The 21,350-nt window shown below is 44.1% G+C and overlaps 1 protein-coding gene across 1 annotated transcript; it reads left to right on the top strand.

Moving 5' to 3' along the window:
• Positions 1 to 12,682: 12,682 nt before the first annotated feature.
• On the top strand, positions 12,683 to 13,858 carry LOC112757160 (uncharacterized). Its single transcript, XM_025805767.1, has one exon. It carries the CDS (start codon positions 12,683 to 12,685, stop codon positions 13,856 to 13,858), a length of 1,176 nt encoding a protein of 391 aa, XP_025661552.1.
• The last annotated feature ends 7,492 nt before the right edge of the window (positions 13,859 to 21,350 follow it).

The following is a 21,350-nucleotide window of genomic DNA, read 5'->3' as shown; positions in this document are numbered from 1 at the left end:
AATATCCCAAGGAATGTCACCTTCATTACGTTGTAGCAGTCGCTGTATCCCCTGCCACCAGTACTCAGCTTCTCCCTCGAGCATATAAGTAGCAAACTCCACGTGTTGTCCTTCCGGAACATGCTGCGCTCTTAGTGATCCTTCAATACCACGAAACCAGTTATCAGCATCAGTCGCAACGAGTGTACCCTTGAACTTAAGCAGATTAACCTTCAGAAAGGTCGCAAGGGTCATAGGTCTTTCAGGATGCCCTAAGTTATTCTCATCATTCCCATTTCTCACTCCAAGACGTTCAACAGCCCTAATCGCTGTTACCGCAGCTTCACACACTACTTCATCCGCGTTGTTCATGGTAGCTATAAACGTTTCCTGTTCCCTCTCGTAGTTAACATTAGGAATTCCTTCCCGTACGCCTCATCTCCGTGAACCCATTGTAGTCCTGTTCACACCAAACAATCATTGTTAAGGTGATCAGTCTTAACACTTCAAGTCAAGTGTGAACATTCCCAAAATGAAAACACAGAAACAATCATGCAACATATATCACTGGGATATCCTATACGCATGACACACACAACAGAGTATGCAATGAAGCAAAGTCAGTCCACTCCCCAGGCTCTACCGGGAATGAACTGCTCTGATACAAAATTGCAACGACTCAATTTTCAATATGTCTAGATCATACCGGAAACTGAGCGCTACCAATTTGTCTTCCTAATTATTATCTATTATTTATCATATGAGCCTGATTCGTTGTTAAAAGCGTAGTTAATTTGCGAGGTGTATTTTTTTTTGAAAACGTTTGGATTAATAGACAAAATCATTTATAATCAATTCACAAATAATAACAGATAAAACAGTTATAAATAACCACACATAAATACATCACAAGTAGTTGACAACATTCGGTGATTCAACCTTTATTAAAATATAGACTGTTAGTTAGAACACCCCTAGATATAGCTAAATAATATCAATGTACATGTATATACATACAACATCCCAAGTCTTGACCTGTTCAAGAGGTCCCTAAGCTGGCACCTAGGCTAGCCTAGACTCTATACTCACCTAGTCCCTCTAAACTACTAAAGCGAGGGAAAGTACATTCTAGGTCTTCAAAACTCAAGTCAGGTGGAACGTCATCAAAAGATAGAACATCATTTGCTACTCCTCTGCACGATCAGACTTTTCCACAGGACGTCTCTCTGGTACCTCATGAAGTAGCCACACAATAGAAATCTCGTACGCAAGATTTAGGTTAAAGTGCGCATACGAATGGGGTGCAGACGTTGGCTGGTCTCATAGTATATACATATAATCAGAGAACGATATTCGCCCTAGACTCAGAAGACTATCTAGAGCAGAATCCTGTTCTTGCGAACGGTCATCAGCGAACTATGGTAAGGTGCTCTTACTTCCATCTGAAGGGGGAAGGGAGAGAGAAGAGGTAAGAACTGGGGAGTTCTTAGTAGGGTCGGTGTTATTAGTTACGTTCATTAATTCTATATTGTTTAGCAGACTATTAGCAGAATACAAAGAAGCAGTAATTAGAAAACACAGATAAGTAGAGAAGATAGAGAAAACAGATAGCAGAACACAAACAGAAGAATATAAGAAAATAACACAAGCGCAGAGAATGGAATACAAACAAGGAAAGCATACATTCATACCACAATCATAACAAAGGAAATGCGCAACCAAGTACGATGCATGTCTAGCCCTAGCGCAGGTAATGAGCTCATCTGTCGGTTACATACCCGCTCCTGACGTTACCCAGCAACCTCTGTCTGGATAAGGCTTTCCTGTTGGCAATATCCACTGCAAGCATCCTTTGTCTTGCAGGGTATCCACTGCAAGCAACCTTTGTCTTGCAGGGCGGCACTTATTAGCCGATATACGCCCAACAGACTCACTGTAAGCATCCTCTGTCTTACAGGAGCAACAACATACTCACTGTAAGCAACCTCTGCCTTATAGGAGCAACAACACACTCACTGTAAGCAACCTCTATCTTACAGGAGCAACAACACACTCACCGTAAGCAACTTCTGTCTTACATGAGCACACTCATCTCGATACCTCTGTACGCAACCTCTGTCTTACAGCAAAGCATTGCAGCAGATTCTCACATAATCATTCTCATTATCATCATTCATTAAAATTCTCATTATTCATCATTATTTTCACATTCTTATGCAGTACCTCTTTCTTTCTCTGTTCAATCATACTGTACAAACTTTACATATTTCACTTTTACAATATCCTGGCTCAAACCATTTCTCTTTATCATATTATTCTTTTCTCTTTGTATCTCTTTACTTTACTCTGGTTACTCTGTGCTCTGTGTTACTTTATTCTGCTCTGATTTCTCTGTTTAACATGTGTATTTAAAGCTTATGTAAATTTTGGTATGAATAGTTAGCCTGTCCCAGGTATAGGTTCATTAAGTCTATACTGAAACAGTTTAACTTTTCATATAACACCTAACCCTAGTCGCAACTCAAGTACTAACTAAGTTGCCCTAGTTCGTTCACTAGTCTCTGTCTGTTTTTCTGTCATTAAAACTTTATAGACTTTTTCTTCGACTTTTATCTTTTCTTCAACTCTTTATCTTTCTTTTATCTTTGCCTCACTAACATGTTATTACCACTCCCTAAGTGTTTTATGAAGGTAATTATGAGATTCTGCACTTAAAGTTGTCTTTCTAAAACTTTTACAGAAAACTGCCTTTTTCGCATTATTTTATTATTTTTATTAAAATATTATTTTTCATTAAATATTATTATTTAATATTTTATTATTATTTATTATTTTATTAATATATTTTCGAAAATTACCTTCCTTTAACCTTTTACTTATAAAAATTCACTTTTTACCACCCGTAACTTTTAATATTTCTACTTTAACCACTTTAACTTTAAGAAATTACAAAATAACCCCTCAAACACCAAAATATTTACTTCCTTGCCCTTTCTAAGATCTAAAAGGTGTTCTTCAATGTTCTTCACCACACTCAAAGTGTTCTTCGTGTTTTTCGTAAATTCTTCAGATTCTTTCTCTGTTTTTACCCGTTTTTCAGTCTTTTCAACAACCGATTTTTACCAAAATTCCAAATAAATTTCCAGCCACTAAAATCCCATCTTTTCTACATGATTTTAACACAAATTGAACCTCAATTTATGTTCTAGGGTTTCATTTTCCAGCAGCCACAAGAACACACATTCATAGCTTGAATTTCATCAAATTTCATCAAATTTTTACCAAATTTCAACAAGAATTACTCATACAAACAATCAATTTCAAGCACAGCCAAACCATATCATAATCACAAAACTCAAACACAATCAATCAAGATTAAATACGTCAATCCCTACCTGGTTTTGCTGCTCCTAATTCGGTTAAACTTTCAGGTGGTCCTTAAGCACTTTTTCCTCCTAAATCACATCAAGAACAACTTTAAATCCAAAAACTCTCAACTGACCAAATCTCACTCAGTATGTTAGGAAGAGATATATCACCTTAGACTTGCTGGAAATTCACGTTTCTTGGCCCTCAAGTCAAGTTAAGCATGATTCCTAAGGAAGAACATCAAGAAAACACATGTTTTGCATGGTTTTCCTTGAAAATCGAATTGAAATGGGAGGGAGACAGCCATCTCACCTTATTTCCATCCTTGATAAGTTACATGGTTATGTAGAGGAAGAAGAGAGGATCATTTTGGTGAAATCGGAGTTTTGATTTGAGTTTTAGTTCAGAAGAAATCAAGCTTTGAAGCTTAAGTGTTCATGAAAGTTTCTCTCTTTTCTCTCTTGTTATTTTCGGCCAAAATGATGAAATGAGATAGCCTTGGAGGTCTTGAGGGTGTAAGGTGAGTTGTGATTGGTTGGCTTGGAGCTGGATTAAAATAATATTAAAATATCTCTGGTGTACAACTACTAAAACTAGGTGTATCGGAACACTCGTAAAAATATCTCTAAAAATTATTTTCTGAGCTACTAGTATAAATGACACTAGTAACATATTTATTATGAGAATAGAACATGTATAATGAGGCCTTAGCATTGCTAAATTCATCAGAGAGTGCTGGTGCTAAGCTGCACCAGTAAACCGTAAATCCGGTTAAACCGATTTTCTGTTTTTAACAAAAACAGACCAGGTAACCTTATAATGTCATTCAAGCATTTTCTAATACTAATATAATGATAATATTATACTATTATCTCTCTCCTCTCATGAATCGAGTCCGGTTCATCAAACAGAGACTATTTACGAAAATCAGAATCAAAACTGCCAACCGATAGGGTTCAAAAACAAGGTTCTTCGCGATTGCATTATCGAGCTTGCCTCAGAGGAGGTTCTAACTTAAGGATGACATAATGATAATGAGGATTGAGATGCTTGATGATATAACAGAGGTGTTCCATTTACTGATCTTCCGGAGAAATCCGTACTTTCAGAAAAGATCTCATGTACTCGAAAGTCAGGGTTGTTATAGGTCCCCCTTTATAAACATAAACACAAATATGAAGGCTATGCTATAGACTGGAGTCTTCTTGTTCCCGTAGCCGGAAGGCTTGTATCTGTTAATATTTAGTTATTTCTTTTTCTCTATTTAGCTATATTTTATAAACATGGAATATTTACAGTACTCGATTTGTTGGGCATACTGCTAGTGTTGAAGATCTACAAGTTATATTGGTGGTTTATGAAACCTCTTAACTATCAAATAGCAAGAGCACATGTTCTTTGTGATGTCATTGTAATTTCTAGTAATGAGAAGAACCGCGTTTCCCTAATTTCTTATTAGCTTCACTTTGATATATATATATGTAGCCATTTAACTAACAGCAAAATTGAGCGGTGTTTTCTCTGAACTTGTGTCTCTTTCTCTCTGTTTCAAATTCCAATTACTTAGCTTCCTTTGAATTGTAGTTTTCATAATCTATTTTTTTAATTAAAAATAAATAATAATCTCAAGTTTTTTCCCGTGAGACTGAGACTTAGATCCACCACTCTCTGATTCAGGTTAATTTATTTATTTATAATTAAAATAAAACCTGTGAGGAACAGTCACTATCACATTGGATTCAATACCCTAAAGCAGTAGTAGTTCATGCTTAGGGTTTCAGCTTTTATTATAATAATTATTGCTTTGTTTGTTTATTTTAATTATTTTTTGTCTCTCTTCCAATTAAAAGTACTCTAGAGCAATGGCAATAGCAATCTCTATCTTTGAAACTGTTGCTATCAACAAACAACATTGCAGTATGTCAAACAGTGAGATATATAGATATAGGTAATTTCAAATGTGTAACATGTGCTTAATAACATGAATTATGTGATCAATAATCTTCTTAGTTTACTTAATTAATCGATGGCTTGCTATGTTATGTACATTATATAATAACAAACTAATAAGTTGGTTAATGGGTTTGCTTTGAGTATTTATTCTGGGATGGTTGTCAGAATAAATAAATCTTTGAATGGCATGTAACAGTTATTCATATTGCAAAGGGAAACAATTAGCATAAATCGTACCCTTTAAATCCAAGTCTCTTCTTGTTATGTGGGGTGCTTTATTGTTACCTATTTAGCTATTACCCATTGAAATGTCATGAAGTATGATCTACAACTCTGATTAAAACCTACTTCTTAATAACTTGATTTAAATTTGATTAGTATAATAAATCAACTTTGAAATGGTATATCTAGATAGTGGTGTAAGTTATCTTTCTTTGACCATAGTCAATACTTTATATTTATATTTTTTGGGCATAACACCCAGTTGCTAAACCCAAAAAGATATCAAGGCATAGTTCAATTATTAAGCTTTTTTGTTGCAAAGTTCAAAACAAATATTTAGTATTCTCCTTTTTTTTCTCAATTGTTAAGCTTTCTCCTTTTTTTTCCAACTGTTAAGCTATTTGGACTGTTGTCTAACATTAAAAGCAACAACAGTAATATGAAGCAGTAATTAAATTAAAATAAAGCTCTCTATCTTCAGGATTGAATGCTCGATTTTGTTCTTTAAAATACTAGTACTACTGTTCTTTCAAGTGTGTATTTTTCAATGTAATTAATTTAACAAATATGTTACATGTAGTCATATACATAAAAACTTAGCTATTAAATCAGTTATATATATATATATATATATATATATAGTAGTAAATCTTTTAGTGTGTATCTAATATTCTTTTTAATTTAAAACATATTGAATATCAATACCAATAAGATGCAATGTATGTAATATGCAATGTATGCAATGTAATATTCTTTATATATATATATATTTGATCTATTATACAGATATGCCAAAGCAAAAGAGGTACAAGAATCTACTTAAAGCAGCAGCAGCTACAAATTCTTCACAAGACAAGTCAATATCACCTACAAATTCTTCACAAGACAAGTCAATAGCAGCTACAGATTCATCCCAAGACAAGTCGGCAGCTTCAAATGCATCACAAGTCAAGTCCGCAGCTGCTGTAAATTTCTCCCAAGACAAGTTGGCAGCAGCGGAAAATTCCTCCCGACACAAGTCGGCAGCAGCTGCAAATTCCTCCCGGGACATGTCAGCAGCTTCAAATTCCTCCCGAGACAAGTTGGCAGCTTCAAATTCCTCCCGAGACAAGTCGCAGCTACAAATTCCTCCCGAGATAAGTCGATAAAAGTTGCAAGTTCCTCCCGAGACAAGTCGGCAGCTTCAAATTCTTCTGAGCCATCATCAGTTGCTCCAACTATATCTGAGCATCCATCCGAACCTAAACATAAACGTGGGCGTGAATCTAAGCATTACTGGACTATTGATGCCATAGGTATGTAATATTCTCAACTGTAATATTCTCCAGCCACCTATCACACCATTTCTTTTGCAACGACCCAACTCCCAGTATGCCATGGTCATACAAGAAGCTAAGTGTTACTAACTTATCCCTCTTAATTATTAACTATTATTTACTATATGAGCCTGTTCCTTGTTAGAGTGATGCCAATTTTACGGGTAACTTTTTTTTATATCGTATCGTTGCGGATAACAAGGTAAAATAAACAAGCATACATTGAGAGTAATAGAAAAGCGGCATAAAGAAACATAGAAACACAACTGATAATATACATCATGTACACTATAACAAAACATGCAGCGTTTACACAAGATCAAGTCAGTTTACATCCTCGTCATCCTACGTAGCTAATATATACATGACACTCCCAGGGCCTGGCCCATACAAAAAGCCACTAAACTGGCACCCAGGCTAGCCTAACCACTATATAGCTCCTAGCTCTCGGGTGTACTAACACAAGTGAGAGACTAACTAACAGATAATGTCAGACTAGAGTGTCATTAAAAGAATGCCCCTTCCGCAGTCAAGCTATATCTACATGTGGCCGTTCGGAGAATCGCCGTGAGGCTCTTCCATCTCCTCATCCTGCTCTATCTCTATCTCAAGATCCTCCTCCTCCTCATCATCCGCAGCTACAGCTATACCCTCAGATCCACCAGAAACACTGCTGTCACTATGTACAAAACCATTCGCGAGTACAGGTCCGTTTGCGTGTATAGGAGCTACCCCACCGTCTGGTAGTGCCGGCTCATCAGGCTGTGGAAAGTCGGAGATCGGCTCAGGGGGAGAATCCCACTCTGATGGTATCACAGGTACGTAGTCATCAGCTAACTCAGGCTCATCAGGAATGATAGGCTCAGGTACCACCTCATTCAAAGGTTGAGCTGGTATAGGGTGCCCGGGATTATCAGGAAAAGGATGTCCAGGTGCGTCAGGATGTAACCAGGATAAGGGAAAGTCGTAAGGAGCATCGGGGTCAAAATGCGGGCTAGACAGAGGATGTTGAAAAGCTAGATTAGGTAACGCATATCGTCTAATACGAGGCTCCAAACCCATAATGAAGTAACTGTGATGTACCGGATCCTCGTAGACGTAAGGGTCCTCGAACTCATAGAAGATCACGCCCGTCTCCATATGAGGGGGAGGAAGGGAGAGAAGGGGTAAGAACTGGGGAGTTCTTAGTAGGGTCAGGGTTATTAGTTACGTTCATTTATTTGATTCCGATTAGCAGATAGATATTAGAATACAATAAAGTAGTAAACAGTAGTTAAAATAGATAGGAAAATAGAAAACAGAACACAAACAGAAGAACACAAGGAAATAACGCATAGACATAACACTCAAGCAGACAAACATAAAGAAATAGTTCACTCACAAGAAGGAAAGCAACAGAGAATGATGCGCAGACAAGAATGATGCATGTCTAGCCCTAGTACAGGCCATGAGCTTATGTGTCGGTTAGCACCTGCATTCCTGACATTTATCCGGTCACGAGTTCACGATTTCCCGGATACGATCTTCCATTCAAATAAATGCGCATATAATTATTAGCAGCTCTATTGAGACAGCCTCTGCTTTCTACTCGCAGGAAATATACTCTTGGGAACGGAAAATTGCTGTAGGTATCCAAGTTTCCCTACAGAAACTCTTGGGTTGCTTAAAGCAACAGATAATAAATATTATCTCTTAGGTTGCATTCAGCAACGGATAAGCAAACAATATCTCTTGGGTTGCCTCAAGCAACAATTAACCTTTCAATAAGCCTTCTACTCTTAGTCTCTTTACCCTGCTCTGATTTCTCTATTTAATCTGTGTATTTAAAGCTTATGTAAATTTCGGTATGAATAGTTAGCATGTCCCAAGTATAGGTTCATTAAGTCTATACTGAAACAATTTAACTTTTCATATAATACCTAACCCTAGTCGCAACTCAAAGACTAACTATGTTGCCCTAGTTTGTTTGCTAGTCTCTGTCTGTTTTTCTGTCATTAAAATCTTACAGACTTTTTCTTCGATTTTTATCTTTTCTTAAACTTTTATCTTTTATTTATCTTTGCTTCACTAATATGTTCTTACCACTCCTTAAGTGTTTTATGAAGGTAATTATGAGATTCTGCACTTAAAGTTGTCTTTCTAAAGCTTTTACAGAAAACTGCCTTTTTCGTATTATTTTATTATTTTTATTAAAATATTATTTTTAATTAAATATTATTATTTAATATTTTATTATTATTTATTATTTTTTTAATATATTTTCGAAAATTAACTTTACTTTAACCTTTAACCTTTAAAATTCACTTTTTACCACCCGTAACTTTTAATATTTCTATTTTTACCACCCTAACTTTCAGAAATTACCAAATAACCCCTCAAACACCAAAATAATTACTTCCTTTCCCTTTTATGAATCAAAAAGGTGTTCTTCATTGTTCTTTACCACACTCAAAGTGTTCTTCATGTTCTTCATAAATTCTTCAGATTCTTTCTCTGTTTTTACCCATTTTTCAGTCTTTTCAGCAACCGATTTTTACTATAATTCATAATAAATTAGCAGCCACTAAAACCCCATCTTTTCTACATGATTTCAACACAAATTGAACCTCAATTTAAGCTTAGGGTTTCGTTTTTCCAGCTGGCCAAGAACATGAACTTTAAAGCTTGAATTTCATCAAATTTCATCAAAATTTCACCAAATCTTCACCAAGAATCAATCATATATGCAACCAATTTTTAGCACAGCCAAATTATACAACATTCAAACATCTCAAACACAAATAATCAAGATTAATTTCGTGGCACCCTACCTGATTTTGCTGCCGCTAACTCAGTTAGATTTTCAGGTGGTCCTTAAGCACTTTTTCCTCCTAAATCACATCAAGAAAACACATATTTAAGCATGTTTCCTTGAAAGGGAACAACCCGTATACCCGGTTACCCGGGGACAACCCGCTTCAACCCGAAGGCCCAAACACCGGCCCTTCAAAGCCTCTAACCCAAATATCTCTCTTATCTTAACCAAATAAGATAAGATAAGATATTCATCATCACCTATAAATAAGAGGACCCAGGTCCCCCCAGGTATTCATTCATTCCTCACACTTTCTGCCTCTTAGATCCATTCTGACTTGAGTGTCGGAGTGTCTTTGCAGGTACCACCCCCATTGTTCCAGTCAGGCCATCCGGTTCTAGCTTCGCCCGCGGGTTCCCGATCCACCCTTCAAACCGTACCAGAGACATCTCGTACATTGGCACCGTCTGTGGGGACCCTGCGCCAGCTGGGCCCGATGGGGGACGTCCTAGAGGAAACCCCCTTAAGCCAGGATGACTCTCAACCGATTAACCCAACCCCCGAGCACCGTGAAGTCACAAACCAAGCGAGAATAGCAAGCACTATCCAAAACGCGAACGATCACGACGTCACGGACCGACGACATCCTGAGAAAGCCAGCGACAAAGCAGCACAGATCATCCAGGATCTCTGCCTCCGAGTTCAGGAACTCGAAGGCAAGATAACCAATAAAGGGAATCACAACAACGAGCACGGAAGCCATGCAACCTCCAGATCAAGATCTCGCCGCGGTAGGTCGCCAACCCGATGACACGACAGAAGAGACGGTCGCAGCTCATCACGCGATCACAGACACGAGAAATCGCCAGAACGGCGATACAACAAGAAACATAACCGCAGCGCTTCTCGAGATCTGAGTTATCAACACTACTCAGACGAAGATCGGAGGGACCGAAACACCAAACGCATGAGAAACGACCATATAATAATGGGAGCTACACCCTTCACAGAAAGAATCCTAAGGGTAAAACTCCCCAAAGGCTTCGACAAACCTACCGATATGAAGTACGATGGAACTAAGGATCCCCAAGAACACCTAACGGCTTTTGAGGCCAGAATGAACCTAGAAGGAGCGGCCGACGCGGTCCGATGCAGAGCCTTCCCGGTAACCCTCGCCGGGCCAGCGATCAAATGGTTCAACGCCCTCCCGAACGGATCCATAGCCAGCTTCCACGATATTACACGAAAGTTCATGGCCCAGTTCACTACTAGGATCACCAAAGCCAAACACCCCATCAGCTTACTAGGGGTCACGCAAAAACAAGAAGAATCCACAAGAAAATACCTCGACCGCTTCAATGACGAATGCCTAACGGTCGACGGACTCACGGATTCCGTCGCAAGCCTTTGCCTGACCAATGGGCTAATGAACGAAGATTTTCGCAAACACCTCACCACCAGACCGGTATGGACCATGCATGAGATCCAGAACGTCGCCAAAGATTACATCAACGACGAAGAAGTCAGCCAGGTCGTCACCGCCAACAAGCAGCAGCACGGCAACGCCCAGCGCGGCAATTCGGCTTCTCACCAAAACCCAACACTCAAAGAGAATCAACGGGACCACCCCAGGCCGACTAGCCGACCACCGAGAATAGGCAAATTCTCTAATTACACGCCCCTGACAGCACCAATTACCGAGGTATACCACCAAATAGCAGATCGAGGCATCATTCCGAAAGCCTGGCAACTCAAAGAAAGGACAGGAGGCAACAAAACCCTTTACTGCGAATACCACCGAGGTTACGGTCACAGAACACAAGATTGTTTCGACCTTAAAGACGCCCTTGAACAAGCCATACGAGACGGCAAACTCCCAGAATTTGCCAAAATCATCAGAGAACCGAGACGCGCGGAGAGAGACAGGTCGTCGAAGAGGGAAGGACGTAACCCGAGAACCCAAAAGCAACCCCCCAGGGAAAGCCCTAAGGAAGAAATCCCGAGATGCGGCCGGAGTATTCCTAGCCGGTCTGGATGCCCGACAAGACGGCCAACCCAGGCCAGAGCCAGAAGGGGATATGGAATAATTACAAATAGGGCCAACCAAGGATGAATATACCTTCATTAATAGGAACCTCCCATATGACCTCAAAGAGGAGCTCTCTCAACTCCTGAAACAAAATAGAGACCTGTTTGCATTCACACCAGCCGACATGCCGGGAATAAACCCCGACCTAATGTCTCACCGTCTAGCCGTGGACCCCAAAGCTAAACCAGTAGCACAAAGGAGAAGAAAAATGTCACCAGACCGAGCCACCGAAGTCAAAAAACAAGTTAAAGCCCTACTCGAGGCCAACTTTATCCGAGAACTCCCCTACATGACCTGGCTAGCCAACGTCGTACTAGTGAAAAAATCTAATGGGAAATGGCGAATGTGCGTCGACTACACGGACCTCAACAAGGCTTGTCCGAAGGACGCCTTCCCCCTACCAAACATCGACAGATTGGTAGACGCTGCATCCGGTCACCGATACCTCAGCTTCATGGACGCATATTCCGGATACAACCAGATTCCGATGCACCGACCAGACGAAGAGAAAACAGCGTTCATCACCCCAGACGGGACGTACTGCTACACAGTAATGCCCTTCGGTCTAAAAAACGCTGGAGCAACCTATCAAAGACTGGTTAACAAGATATTCCGAGACTTATCCGGTAACAAATTAGAAGTCTACATAGACGACATGCTCGCCAAGACCGAATCCGGCGAACAACTAACCGACGACCTCAAGGTCATAATGAACACCCTACGAAAGCACCAAATGCGACTCAACCCGGCAAAATGTGCCTTCGGAATGGAGGCAGGGAAGTTCCTCGGCTTCATGATTACGCAACGCAGAGTTGAAGCAAACCCAGAGAAATACCGCGCCGTCCTCGAGATGACGAGCCCCAAAAACCTTAAAGACATCCAAAGGCTCACCGGCCGACTAACGGCATTGTCACGCTTTCTCGGGGCTTCGGCCAAAAAGCGACCCCTTTCTTCAAACTAATGAAAAAAGAAGCCCCCTTCAAATGGGAGACGGAATGTGAAGAAGCATTCCAACACTTCAAGAGGGTCCTAGCGGAACCACCAATCCTCGCCAAACCCCAAACAGGGGAAACACTTTACTTATACCTCTCCATAACGGAAGAAGCACTCGCAGCAGCACTCGTCCGTGAAAACGAGAAAAAGGAACAAAAACCCGTATACTTCATAAGCAAAGTCCTACAAGACGCGGAAGCTCGCTACTCACGCTTAGAAAAGCTAGCTTTCACACTCCTTACAGCCTCCCGACGCCTACGACAATACTTCCAAGCTCATCTCGTGACAGTTCGAACCGACCAAGCGGTCAAACAGGTGTTGCAGAAACCCGACCTAGCTGGAAGAATGCTAGCGTGGTCCATCGAACTATCTCAATTCCAGATCAAATTCGAACCCCGGAATGCGATCAAAGCACAAGCTATGGCCGACTTCATCGAGATGACCTCGGGAAAGCTCACCCTCGAATCATGGAAACTACATGTCGACGGCTCATCAAACTCCACCTACGGAGGCGCCGGAGTCATACTCGAAAATCAAGACGGAATCACGATCGAACAGTCGGTACGATACGAATTTCTAGTATCAAACAACCAAGCAGAATACGAGGCCCTCTTGGCAGGCCTATCATTAGCCCAGGAAGTCGGAGCAAAGGTCCTAGAAGTAAATACCAATTCACAAGTAGTCAGTTCCCAAATTAACGGAGACTACCAGACACGAGACCCCATACTCCAACAATACCTCGCCAAGGTAAACAAACTAAGAAAAGGATTTGAACACGTCACCATATGGCACGTCCCTAGGGAACGAAATGCCAGAGCAGACCTACTCTCCAAACTAGCCAGCACCAAACCCGGACACGGTAACAAATCGTTAATCCAGGAAGTCGTTAAGACACCCTCCGTGTCAACAACAACCAACGCTCACCTGACAATCTCAAACCAGGGATCTTGGACCTACCCGATCCTGCAATACCTCCTCGATGGAACACTGCCACCAGACCCCAAAGAGGAAAAGCGAATAAAAAGGGAAGCCGCCAACTATACCATTGTCGCAGGACAGCTATACAAACGCGGATTCTCGCAACCCCTGCTCAAATGCATCGAACCCGAGAACACGGAGTACATACTCCGTGAAATCCACTAAGGCTGCTGCGGTCACCACGTTGGAGGCAAGACTTTAGCCCAAAAAGTCATCAGAGCAGGCTACTTCTGGCCCACGGTTATCCGAGATTCCATGCAAATAGTTAAAAACTACGACAAATGCCAAAGGCACGCCAATATCCACCAAGCCGCACCGCACCAGCTCAGCACCATATCGGCAGAACGGCCATTCGGCACTTGGGGCATCAACCTCGTCGGACCCTTCCCTACGGCACCTGGCCAACTCAGATACCTCATCGTCGCCATAGACTACTATACTAAATGGATCGAAGCCGAACCCCTGTCCACCATAACGGCAACCCAATGCCGAAAATTCCTCTGGCGTCAGATCATCACCCGATTCGGGATCCTCGAGATCGTCATCTCGGACAACGGAACCCAATTCACCGACAAAAAATTCAGAGAATTTTTAGAGGGGCTGCGTGTATCCCACCGTTTCAGCTCGGTAGAACACCCCCAGACAAACGGACAGGTGGAATCCGCAAACAAAATAAGCATCAAAGGACTTAAAAAGTGGCTCGACGAAGCCAAAGGGCTATGGGCCGACGAACTCGGGTCGGTCCTATGGTCATACCGAACCACACCTCAAACGACAACAGGAGAAACACCTTTCCGACTAACATACGGTGTCGAGGAGGTCATCCCGGTAGAGATCAGAGACCCAAGCCCCAGGAAAATGGTAGGAGGTAACGACGAGGAAGCAGAACGAGACCTCATCGACGAAACCAGAAGCATAACCCATCTCAGGGAGCTAGCCCTAAAGCAAAGAATCAGCCTGAGATACAATCACGGAGTCATCCGGCGAGAATTTGCGGCCGACGACCTTGTCTTACGACGAAACGACATCGGTCCCCCGACCCCAGGAGAAGGAAAGCTCACCCCCAATTGGGAAGGACCATATAGAGTCAAGGCTGTAATCGGAAAAGGAGCGTACAAACTCGAACGGCTCAACAGTGACGAAATCCCGAGAACATGGAATGCCGCCAACTTGCGACGATACTACGCCTAGACCAACCTACAAAGGTCGCACCCTTGTCCTCATTTCTGTTTTTGTACTTCTCCTACCAGTTTACAAATTCATAGGTTTTATTTCCCATTTAAGTTTTGAACTCGGGTACTCTTTCCCGCCACCAACGGAGGGTTTTAACGAGGCCCAACCATCAATAAAAATTCCATTAGAACAAGCTATTTCTATTTTCCTTAGTATCCCAAAAGCGGAACAAAGACACGGCCGCAACCGGGGGGACTGATCACCCCCCAGGCCCAAACATGCGGATATCCACAAAAGAACCCGACCAAACGACGGTCCGAGGAAACAAACGAAATACACACGAAATAGCCTAAAACGGAATACATAATAGGCCCTGACGGCCCAAAAACAACAAAACATACCAAAGGCCCGGACGGCCCAAAAACAACAACGGAACATACGAAAGGCCCGAACGGCCGATAAAATACCATTAAAATGAAAATAAAGTGTTCCAAAATCAAAATACACGGCCCCTGGCCATCCAAAAATATCCAAAAGCACAGCTCAAAGAAAAAATCCAAAGAGATAAAAGTAAAAGCTACTCAAGGTCAACAATCTGGCCACCGCGAACAGTCTTGAAGGCCCCCATCACGGACATATCCACACCAGGAGCCAGCACTGAAGCTTGAGCCCTCATCGTCTCCTCGGTAGCCGCAATTGCATCCTTCGCATCAGCTAGTAACTCCGTCTTCTCCCTCCTCAAGGCAGCAACCTCGGCCTTTAGAGCCTCCGATTCGGCGAGAAGCATGGCAGCCTGAGAACCTACATCGGAAGCCCGCTACCGTTCCTCTGCCAACTGAGAGAGAAGCGAAGTCTCAACCTCGGCAAGTCGGAGAATCTCTGACCCGGCCTCCTCAGAAGACTTCACAGCCCTCTCCCTCGCAGCCTCGGCGGCCTCAAGTTCCCCCTTCAACTTGGCTACCTCAGCATGAGAATGACGAAGCTTCTTGTCCAGCAAACCGACCTGAGCCATCACAAGCTCAGCCTTCCGAACAACAACGGCAGACCGGAGGAGAGCACGATACACCGACTTGGCCTGGAACGAAACATCGCAGCCATCAAAAAACGGCTCCGTTCCAGGCATCAAGTGTTGATCAATAAACCCCGGGGCATCGAAGCGTCGATCCATCACACTGGGCACAAGACCCTCATCCTCAAAAGTTTCACTGCTCGGGTCCTCAGGCCTCTTCCTCTTCCGAGAAGCCTCAGCAGCCGTCACCACAACGACTTCAGGAGAGTTCGCAGGGCCAGGAGAAACTTGAGCATCGACCCGTGCACCCGAGGAAATCACCTCCTGAGAAACCGGCTGAGACTCCACGGCAGGATTAGAAACAGGAGTAGCCGGGGACAACGACCCCTCCTCCTGGGCCATCGCCGCCTTCAGACGCGCCAAGGATGTCAAGCCACCAGCCATCTCAACTGCAAAGGAAACAAGAAACAAAAATCCAAGTTACAAAAATGGGAAACAAAACATAAAAACAAGTAAAGAACGGACACACGCGACACACACCAACATACGACCGGCAAGCAACCGGATCACCCATCACGTCCCGAGGATTAAGAGGACGCTCCCCAAATAACTGCCACAGGACAAGAGCGATATCCCGCTCCTCCGAAGACAAGAACTCCTTCGAAACCCGAGTAAATACGGACGGACCAGCCTTAAAGTTCCAGTAAGTGGGGAACCGACGCTCACCCTCCAGCGTCAACCAAAAAGAGTGATGCCCCCTCGCAGGACGAACTTTAAAATAACCACTCTTAAAACCGTGGAAGGAGTCTTCATACAAACCGAAAACCCGACGGTGGGGCTGAGCTCGGAAGGATACATACCCCTTCTTATGCTTCCCCTCCTTAGTCGGAAGAGTACAAAAGAAAAGGAAAAGAAAAACGTTTACTGAGGCAGGTAGCTCTAAATAATCACAAACGAGTTCAAAAGACCGTATTGCCGCCCAGCTGTTCGGATGTAGCTGGGACAGCGCCACGGAGCACCGATTCAACAATTGCTGAACAAAAGGAGAAAAAGGAAGCCGAACACCAAGCTGGGTGAACATCGCCTCATACACCCACATCCAATCCGGCACTGTCGGGGAATCGAGATTGGTATAGCAAACCCTCTCGTCAACCTCAGGGAGGGCAAGCTCGTAGTGGCGTTCGGCGTCGCCACCCCCACAAACAGCCCCCTCACCACGGAGCCGTTGGAGGTCCGCCTCCGTCATCCGCGACGGTGTCCCCCAAACATCACTGGTGACCCAAGAAAAAAGGTCAGGGACACCCCCCGTCGGGGCCACCGGAGCCCTCACACCCTCCGTCCGTCGGCAAGCCATACCTAAAATATCGACGAGCATCACCGTCAGCCAAACCTCACGGCAGAAAACGACGGCGGGTAAAAAACCAAAAACTTACACCGCCACCGCACACCACCAATTATACGGTGGCACTCGCCCCAAGCCCCTTTCTAAAAAACCCAACGGAACTATCTAAACACCACAAACTACTCTAAAACTACACTTAGCAAAAACAAAAAACTGCAAAAAACAAAGCAGAAGAAGCAAAAAAGAAGCGAGAGAAATGCTAACCTGATAAAAGGAAGAAAAACCCAAAGGAAAGACGCTGCAGAAGAAGACCAACCGAAACCACAGAAAGCGAAAATGGAGAATGGGAAATGCTGTAATTAGAAAGAGAAGCAATAGAGAAGTAAAAGCAGCATGAGGGAACTGAAGGAGGAAAACCAAAACGGTTTTTGAAAAAAGCAAACGACGAAAATACCCTTAGAAAGCAAAGCAAACGCAAGGGCAAAAAAGAAAAAGCACAGCCTGCAATAAATACCCCCTCGAAAAAAGGTAACGCCTCGAAGAACGCAATAGACACGACTGATACGGAAGAGCCACGTCAGACCTAAACGGTCAGACGAATCTTCCACGATACGGAGACCGAGGCACCGACCTCATCTCAAAGAAACCAGACGGGCACCCGAGAAAAAATCGAGCCCATGACAAACGTCTCCCAGCGACAGACCGACCTCGCTCGCTCTCCCGCTGCGGGGGTTACTGTTACGGATCCGACCCACGGATCCCGCATACCCGGTTACCCGGGGACAACTCGCTTCAACCCGAAGGCCCAAACACCGGCCCTTCAAAGCCTCTAACCCAAATATCTCTCTTATCTTAACCAAATAAGATAAGATAAGATATTCATCATCACCTATAAATAAGAGGACCCAGGTCCCCCCAGGTATTCATTCATTCCTCACACTTTCTGCCTCTTAGATCCATTCTGACTTGAGCGTCGGAGTGTCTTTGCAGGTACCACCCCCCATTGTTCCAGTCAGGCCATCCGGTTCCAGCTTCGCCCGCGGGTTCCCGATCCACCCTTCAAACCGTACCAGAGACATCTCGTACATTGGCGCCGTCTGTGGGGACCCTGCGCCAGCTGGGCCCGATGGGGGACGTCCTAGAGGAAACCCCCTCAAGCCAGGATGACTCTCAACCGATTAACCCAACCCCCGAGCACCGTGAAGTCACAAACCAAGCGAGAATAGCAAGCACTATCCAAAACGCGAACGATCACGACGTCACGGACCGACGACATCCTGAGAAAGCCAGCGACAAAGCAGCGCAGATCATCCAGGATCTCTGCCTCCGAGTTCAGGAACTCGAAGGCAAGATAACCAATAAAGGAAAACACAACAACGAGCACGGAAGCCATGCAACCTCCAGATCAAGATCTCGCCGCGGTAGGTCACCAACCCGACGACACGACAGAAGAGACGGTCGCAGCTCGTCACGCGATCACAGACACGAGAAATCGCCAGAACGGCGATACAACAAGAAACATAACCGCAGCGCTTCTCGAGATCTGAGTTATCAACACTACTCAGACGAAGATCGGAGGGACCGAAACACCAAACGCACGAGAAACGACCATATAATAATGGGAGCTACACCCTTCACAGAAAGAATCCTAAGGGCAAAACTCCCCAAAGGCTTCGACAAACCTACCGATATGAAGTACGATGGAACTAAGGATCCCCAAGAACACCTAACGGCTTTTGAGGCCAGAATGAACCTAGAAGGAGCGGCCGATGCGGTCCAATGCAGAGCCTTCCCGGTAACCCTCGCCGGGCCAGCGATCAAATGGTTCAACGCCCTCCCGAACGGATCCATAGCCAGCTTCCACGATATTACACGAAAGTTCATGGCCCAGTTCACTACTAGGATCACCAAAGCCAAACACCCCATCAGCTTACTAGGGGTCACGCAAAAACAAGAAGAATCCACAAGAAAATACCTCGACCGCTTCAACGACGAATGCCTAACGGTCGACGGACTCACGGATTCCGTCGCAAGCCTTTGCCTGACCAATGGGCTAATGAACGAAGATTTTCGCAAACACCTCACCACCAGACCGGTATGGACCATGCATGAGATCCAGAACGTCGCCAAAGATTACATCAACGACGAAGAAGTCAGCCAGGTCGTCGCCGCCAATAAGCGGCAGCACGGCAACGCCCAGCGCGGCAATTCGGCTTCTCACCAAAATCCAACAATCAAAGAGAATCAACGGGACCACCCCAGGCCAACTAGCCGACCACCGAGAATAGGCAAATTCTCTAATTACACGCCCCTGACAGAACCAATTACCGAGGTATACCACCAAATAGCAGATCGAGGCATCATTCCGAAAGCCCGGCAACTCAAAGAAAGGACAGGAGGCAACAAAACCCTTTACTGCGAATACCACTGAGGTTACGGTCACAGAACACAAGATTGTTTCGACCTTAAAGACGCCCTTGAACAGGCCATACGAGACGGCAAACTCCCAGAATTTGCCAAAATCATCAGAGAACCGAGACGCGCGGAGAGAGACAGGTCGTCGGAGAGGGAAAGACATAACCCGAGAACCCAAAAGCAACCCCCCAGGGAAAGCCCTAAGGAAGAAATCCCGAGATGCGGCCGGAGTATTCCTAGCCGATCTGGATGCCCGACAAGACGGCCAACCCAGGCCAGAGCCAGAAGGGGATATGGAAAAACTACAAATAGGGCCAACCAAGGATGAATACACCTTCATTAATAGGAACCTCCCATATGACCTCAAAGAGGAGCTCTCTCAACTCCTGAAACAAAATAGAGACCTGTTTGCATTCACACCAGCCGACATGCCGGGAATAAACCCCGACCTAATGTCTCACCGTCTAGCCGTGGACCCCAAAGCTAAACCAGTAGCACAAAGGAGAAGAAAAATGTCACCAGACCGAGCCACCGAAGTCAAAAAACAAGTTAAAGCCCTACTTGAGGCCAACTTTATCCGAGAACTGCCCTACACGACCTGGCTAGCCAACGTCGTACTAGTGAAAAAATCTAATGGGAAATGGCGAATGTGCGTCGACTACACGGACCTCAACAAGGCTTGTCCGAAGGACGCCTTCCCCCTACCAAACATCGACGGATTGGTAGACGCTGCATCCGGTCACCGATACCTCAGCTTCATGGACGCATATTCCGGATACAACCAGATTCCGATGCACCGACCAGACGAAGAGAAAACAGCGTTCATCACCCCAGATGGGACGTACTGCTACACAGTAATGCCCTTCGGTCTAAAAAATGCTGGAGCAACCTATCAAAGACTGGTTAACAAGATATTCCGAGACATATCCGGTAACAAATTAGAAGTCTACATAGACGAGATGCTCGCCAAGACCGAATCCGGCGAACAACTAACCGACGACCTCAAGGTCATAATGAACACCCTACGAAAGCACCAAATGCGACTCAACCCGGCAAAATGTGCCTTCGGAATGGAGGCAGGGAAGTTCCTCGGCTTCATGATTACGCAAGGCGGAGTTGAAGCAAACCCAGAGAAATGCCGCGCCGTCCTCGAGATGACGAGCCCCAAAAACCTTAAAGACATCCAAAGGCTCACCGGCCGACTAACGGCATTGTCACGCTTTCTCGAGGCTTCGGCCCAAAAAGCGACCCCTTTCTTCAAACTAATGAAAAAAGAAGCCCCCTTCAAATGGGAGACGGAATGTGAAGAAGCATTCCAACACTTCAAGAGGGTCCTAGCGGAACCACCAATCCTCGCCAAACCCCAAACAGGGGAAACACTTTACTTATACCTCTCCATAACGGAAGAAGCACTCGCAGCAGCACTCGTCCGTGAAAACGAGAAAAAGGAACAAAAACCCGTATACTTCATAAGCAAAGTCCTACAAGACGCGGAAGCTCGCTACTCACGCTTAGAAAAGCTAGCTTTCACACTCCTTACAGCCTCCCGACGCCTATGACAATACTTCCAAGCTCATCCCGTGACAGTTCGAACCGACCAAGCGGTCAAACAGGTGTTGCAGAAACCCGACCTAGCTGGAAGAATGCTAGCGTGGTCCATCGAACTATCTCAATTCCAGATCAAATTCGAACCCCGGAATGTGATCAAAGCACAAGCT

Source organism: Arachis hypogaea, chromosome 16, assembly GCF_003086295.3.
Source record: "Arachis hypogaea cultivar Tifrunner chromosome 16, arahy.Tifrunner.gnm2.J5K5, whole genome shotgun sequence".
Taxonomy (NCBI): Eukaryota; Viridiplantae; Streptophyta; class Magnoliopsida; order Fabales; family Fabaceae; genus Arachis; species Arachis hypogaea.
The sequence above is the reverse complement of the archived record's forward strand: the minus strand, read 5'-3'. Positions and strand labels throughout refer to the sequence as shown.